The sequence below is a fragment of the Habropoda laboriosa genome, unplaced genomic scaffold (assembly GCF_001263275.1).
Source record: "Habropoda laboriosa isolate 0110345459 unplaced genomic scaffold, ASM126327v1 scaffold77, whole genome shotgun sequence".
Taxonomy (NCBI): Eukaryota; Metazoa; Arthropoda; class Insecta; order Hymenoptera; family Apidae; genus Habropoda; species Habropoda laboriosa.
This window is the reverse complement of record NW_017100200.1, coordinates 720,346-727,065: the sequence shown is the minus strand read 5'-3', so window position 1 is coordinate 727,065 and position 6,720 is coordinate 720,346. Positions and strand designations below refer to the sequence as shown.

Sequence of the window (6,720 nt, the reverse complement as noted above, 5' to 3'; positions counted from 1 at the left end):
TGCTGAATATGTGAACTTAAAAATAAAGGAAATTGAAAATGTTTGTAATACGTAGCAGAAGTTAGTCGAAATTGAGTGTCATTTATACAAACTGTATGTAATAATTATATATGAAGTACTTCATAAATGAAATATGTCAAAAGTAAAAAAGAGTACACACAGTAGTGAGGTAATTGACCCCAGTATCATTTCTCCTCCTCTACTTCAGTATATTTTGCTAAGATTTGATTAATGTGCTCCTTGTGAGTTTATAAACTTATTATAATTTAGTTAACAAGGTATAACTAAATTTTAGGAAGCCAGTAGTTCATCTGGCACTTCCTCTTCGCTATCATCAGATGAAGAAGTAGATGCACGAGATTTAAAACCAATTAAAGAGTATTTGTCAGATCGCAGGGAATTAGCTCGCCAACTATTTAAATCTGTTAAAGCAGAAAAGATACAGATGATGTTACCTCAAGCATTGAAGGTAAAATTATTAGTTAGATCATTTGTTGGATAAGGATTTCATTTCTTTATAGTATATGTGACAGAAGCAAATATTGATTAATTTTCTAAGGAAATAAAGTTAGATTTATGTTAAGCTTAATTTAAGTTTAATTTCTTTTAGAAAATGGATTTAGGACAGTTAGAAAAGTGGTGTGCTACTGAACTAAGTGGTATGTCAAAAAGTCGTATATTATGTATTTTGAATGGCAAACCTGTGTTAGAATCATCAGATACAACAGAGTCAGATGACTCAGGTATGTAGAGGATAATATATTTTTAGGGTTTATATACAATGATTTAGGTATTTTATGCAAATTATTTTCACGACAATAGGACCCTCTTTGGAAATTATCTCAGACACGGAAGAATGGTTTACCGATGAGGATATATGTAAAAAGGAAGATGGTTCAAAAGTGGTTAAGGGAAAAATAAAAAAAGATAGGATTAAACAGAAAGGAAAACCACCACTTCCTAAAAAGAATGATAATAAACTTAATCAGAAGAAAGTTCCTGATAATGCTTATAAAAATGTACAAGTGAAAAAAGAGGAAGATGTAGATGTAAATAAAGAAAAGGAAGGTGATAGTTTGTTGGATTTGTTAGAGTTAGAAATGCGTGCAAGAGCAATAAGGGCTTTAATAAGAAAAGAGGAAGATATAATACCAAATACATCTAAATCTGCTGAAAGCAATGACACGTCAAATGAAAATGCTACAGTTAAAACTGAACAAGATGAACAAAAGGAAAAGGAGAATTGTAGGAGACAGTTGGAGAGAATTATTAGTGCTCAACAGAATAGCACTGTTGAAGATGAAGATGTAGTACTAGTAGTTCAACCAACTCCAACTATTGAGTTATTGTCTAGTGATAGCGAAGGAGAACCTCATAGTGGAGTACGTGTGAATAAAAAATTAGAGAATGAACGTGTTATAGAGGCCAAAGACAATATTAATCATATTGAGAATAAAAATTTAAGTAATGTAGATAGCGTAAATAGTACAGAAAATTCGAAGGAAAATAAAACAACAAAAACCACAACAGAAACACATAAGGAGGTAGACCCTGCACATAAAAGTGAAGTTTCTAAGCGTACTTTTAGCAATAATGTACCTCACAAGGACAACCAATCAAAATCTAGCAGCAAGAGGCGAAAAACGAAAAAGAAGTCACATGTAAAAGAACAATCAAAAAGTGTAAATTCTGAAGTAGACACAGATGGTTTAAAATCGTCTAATGTTAACCAAAATGTAAAGAATATAAAAAACAATGAATGTTCGTTGGAAAGTGTGAAATTAAACGAAGAAGAACACAAGAATAGCGTTAAATCAAAAGTAGCACGTGATAATTCATCGTTAAACAAACAAAGTTCCGTAGAAGTATCAGCTACATCAGGTAAAGTAATTTTAGACGAAGAAAAATCCATTGACTTAGACGAAATAATTGATTTAGATGATTACTGCGACGAAATGGATGAGATGGTAAATAGTGAAAATGATAAAAATAAAAATAAGCAAGTTATAGAAGATAAGCAGTGCAAACCTCCAGGGGAATTAAATTCTCCACAAAAATCAAACGGAACTGAAACTTGGGCAAGTCGTTACTATCAAACGGACGATGTTCAAAACGTAATAAAAGAATCAAAGATTCAGTCGGAAATTCGGAAACGATTACGGGAACGTCAAAGGCTTTCCAAACTTAGTACATCTCCGAATAAAAATCCTTCATTGTCACCGCCTATAGTAGAAGCTAATAATAAAATTGCAGAGAAAAATACAACGGGTTCGGTTGACGAATATTTGGCTTTAAAACATACTGCCGCTACAAGCCTTTGTACTGCTACTAGTAACAATAGTTCTAGTATAATTAAAGATAATACTACAGATGTAAATAAATTAGTTGAAAATGATCAGATATTTGCTGCGTATTCTAAAATTCAAAAAATCGACAAAGAAGTTAATTTAGGTAACAATGCGAATATCGATAATCTCCATAGTATAAATAACGAAAAGGTAACGATTGCAATTAACGTTACAAATCCCGATTAAGGAATGTTACAATATTATCGGTACTGTCTTCCAACAGTCTGATGCGAAGCAGGTTTTGCACAACATTCTTATCCTATCAAGTTGGGATAAGTTGTGAACGTTTTCTTTCTCTGTAATTACAAAACATAAACGAGCGAAAGAAATAATTGAAGGATAGAAGAGAATTGACTATGATTTTCGTCTACTGTTACAGTTATGTAGCACTATCCTATAAGATAATACTACATTAAACAGAACTATAGAGGTATAAATCAGTTTCTACTAAAGCCTTTTAATGGTCTTTATGTAATAAGTGCCTGTAAATGTATTTTTATTATACCGATAGTAAAATTGCGTCCTTTAAAGTTCTGTTACTAAACGAGTTACATAATAATGTGATGTTATTACTATTCTAAAATACCTAGTAATTAATTCATAGTGACAATGTTGAAAGCAATTTTTACACACGGATGCTCTTTATTATATCAAATAGCTTTAGTCCATTTTGTTCATTGCTTTGTAAATAACGATCGTAAAATAAAATTCCAGATATATTAAGATTTACATCCCATAATTTCTGTCAAGTGCTGCATCAATAATCGAACATTACTTCCATTGTAATTTAACGTAGCAGGTACTTCTTCCAGTTCAAATAGTCTTACACTGGTTTCTTTGCGAAAAATTTTGTCCAAAATACTACTTTCAACCAGCGACGATACTCGACTTCACTACATCAAGCATATCGTTCTCTCGTTCATTAATTACGATACAGAAAGTAAAATTACACGATTGACGTATGATTTATGTACGATCCCTTTTTTTTTCACAAGAAGATCTTACATTACTTTAAGATGACGTATGACTGATATATGCACTTTACGAGGATTTTACGTTCTAATCATTCCCTTCTCCACTTTCGTTTCCCCCGATTTTTAAAAAAAAAAAAAAAAAAAAAATGCGCCACACATTTTTTCGAGTATTTTTAAATTCGATCAAATCCCACGTGTACAACTTTCATCGAGATCCATTTCCTATTTGAATAATTCGCGCGAAAAAATGCCGTGGAAATAGCGGAAGAGCCAGAAACTAGGGAAAAGAAGAAAAAGACGCGAAACACGCTGGGGTAACGTCCATTACAATTCAAGCGAGATGCGAGCGCCGCGGAAGTGGAGATCGAACGATTCGTTCATTCGTTCGACACGCGTGCACTTGTAACGCATAAATGATCCTGTACGACCTAGGAAATGCATAGAGACCGGTGTCCGCCGCGTAATCTCATTGACTTTGTGCCCGCGTGTATGTACGAACAGAAGAGGCGTTACGACACCGTCGAAGCGTGCACACCACTGTCTGGAAAGATTTTTCAGAACTGCGACGACGTCGGTCTTGGCACGAGGAACTTTCGATCGCGATGGGTGGTTCCGGTGCTGTGGAACTTGGAAAGTTTCTCCGCGACGATGCAAATAAGAGATACAAAAGGGAAAAAGGAGGGATCGGAGCAGAAAGGTCGACGGTACTCTGCATCATGCGAGAGACAGATTGTTGACAAAGGTTCCAGATGGAATTTAAACGAGTATAATCCAGCGGCGTGTTGCGCAATACCAGGAATTTCTAGGTGGTCCACTTCCGATGAAAGTTGCATTTACAATTCCGCGACACGGTGTACCGGTTAATACGGCGATAAATTTCAAACGTTCGCCGTACAGCCACGTCGCGCGTCTCTTCACTTCGACCAGGGGGGTGGGGGCATTTCTTGGATATCGGCCGCGCGTATTATGGAAGTAACGAGGCCATATAATTACCACGCGGTTGTCTTCATCGTGGAATGTTGTTTACACACGCTCTTGCTTGTATATCCTGATTACCATGCTATTAGTAGTAACGAGAGGATTAAATGTTGTCGAATACCGAACAGACTTGTTCGCGTTACAATTAAGAGTAAAGATAAAAAGTAATCTCGCGTTTAACACGTTCGCTGCCACCTGAAAATTGATAGCACGCTGGTCGATATATTCTGGGCCGCATATGCTGCGTCGATGGCAGCGAACGTGTTAACACTTTAGCTGCGCTATTATTTTTTTTATCTTATTCTAGAAAATGTGCAATTTCAGAGCAGAAATTTTTGTTTTTAATTTTTCTTTATTTTTAATAAAAATTGCTTTTTGATCTATCTTGGTAATTATTGGTGTGAGCATAAATTACAAATGCTGGCTATTTCTCGGTGTTTTCAGTATACATACTGTTAGGACAGCAAGGGGACGATTTTATGATACGTGATTTCTTGTTCAGCAAACCGTTATTTTAATTTAGCAGACCGGTCTGCAGCCAACATGCGGCACGTAGAATTCCTCAAATATTAAAGAATAGGCTATTGTTCAGTCGGTAAGGCAAGGTATCATAAAGTCACCCCCGAAGGGTCTTCGAAACCGATGCAATTACCGAGGCCTCTCGGTACCTGACCTTCCGAACGAGTCGGAGAGTCAGAGTTGACCTGGCAAATTTCCATCCAGCAAGGACCAGCTTCGTCACCCCCGCTCCAAGGACGTGACGCGCTCCGGGCGCAATGGAAGGGGGTGATACGGGGTTGGTCACTTAGTAATTTTAAGAACCTCCCTTCGCGTCCCTTCTTCAAATTTTAGAAGATTTGGAGGAGGGACGACTCGATAAGAAGGCCGACTTAGCTTAAGACCACAGAGTGTTAGTACACAGACCATCAGTTACATTAGAAATAATAAAGATTCAGTCAGACTCTCAACGCAATCTTCAGACGGCACCTAGTGCAATATTCCAAGTACACGGAATTAGTACCCGAGTGCTTAACACATACAATGTCGTTCGATTATAGTTAAATTTCGTATCGAAAAGGTTGAACAAAGATTCAACGACATTGCATTAAATTGCGAAGTTCTATAAATAACGAGAATAAAAATTGGATGAAAAATTCCCATAGACAATTCTGTTTCAACGACGTCGATTATTTTCTTATTTTTCATAAAAATTGTTTTTGGTCTAGCTTGGTGACTATTGGCGTGAATATAAATCACAAATTCTCGCTATTTCTCGGCACTTTGAGTATGCAATGTCGTTCGACTATACTTAAATTTCGTATCGAAAAGGTTGAACAAAGATTCAACGATATCGCATTAAATTGCCAAGTTCTATAAATAACGAGAATAAAAAGTGGAAGAGAGATTCTCATTTTCAATGACGTTGATTAAACGAGCATGAAGATTCAATGTTATCTACCCTTCACGTGCCACCCTTTTTCCCGGAGAATTCGATAAAGTTTTCTCAAGGAGGAAACGTAGCTTAGGTGGTGGAAGTAATTTGTCGCGCCCCTGCAAAATTACGGTCTAGTAATTACGATAAAGTTACGATCTTATTTTAGTTACAACTCTGTTTTTCCTGTTAGCATTCTGCTGTAAATTGAAGGAAAAGTTCTTCCTTGGACGTAACTACTTTAACGCATCCCTTCTCGCTCGTCAATTTTCCAGATATTTTACCAATCTTCCACTTCTCGCCGCATTCTTCGTCCCTTTATTCTTCGATTAATACACCTTTCACTGTACACGTATATCGACGTAGTTCTGTCTAATCTTTTTATTGCGGCAGCGATCGAAAGGATCGAACTTCCGAGTAAAACGGAAACTGGAAGCGCATAGGTGTTCGATAGAGCCAATATTAACGTAACGTTCGCGATAATTTCTCGCGCAAACAAGCTCGTCTATCGGCGAACGTGACGGATCGTGTAGAACGAAGGATTCCATACTCCTTTCACGTCCTAGCGACGTGTCGCGCGTCACCTTGGAATGCTGTAAATTTTGCAGATCGAGGAACAAAGGAGCCAAACAATCACCAGACAGCGAACAACAGCTTCCGCGGTTCGAAAAGATTCGTAGAATTCTTGTTACGCTGATTCGACGAGTTTCGAGGGAGAGCCTCGTGAGGAAGACGAAGACTTCCGGCGTTCACGCTGATGAGCTGTAAATGTTCATCCTCCACGCGGATAAACGGCTCTATTCCGTACCTCTCGGCACACGTAGGAAATCCACGCGTTTGCGTAGAAAGTGAAGGGGAATAACAGAAACACACGTACCGTACGGCGAACAAGAGATGTTTCGTCATTTGCGAGAAAAGAGAGGAAAACGAAGAAGTAAGTCAGTAGGAAATAAAAGGTCGGGATATAGAGTTCTTCATGCGTGTAGCA

General features: G+C 37.2%; 1 protein-coding gene across 1 annotated transcript; it reads left to right on the top strand.

Annotated features, from left to right (window-relative positions):
• The first annotated feature begins 85 nt into the window (after positions 1 to 85).
• Positions 86 to 2,748, top strand: LOC108570390 (titin homolog). The gene is made up of 5 exons (XM_017932250.1): positions 86 to 169; positions 296 to 469; positions 611 to 743; positions 823 to 2,498; positions 2,728 to 2,748. The coding sequence occupies exons 1-5, from the start codon at positions 134 to 136 to the stop codon at positions 2,746 to 2,748; spliced, it is 2,040 nt and encodes a 679-aa protein (XP_017787739.1). The 5' UTR covers positions 86 to 133.
• Positions 2,749 to 6,720: the final 3,972 nt, after the last annotated feature.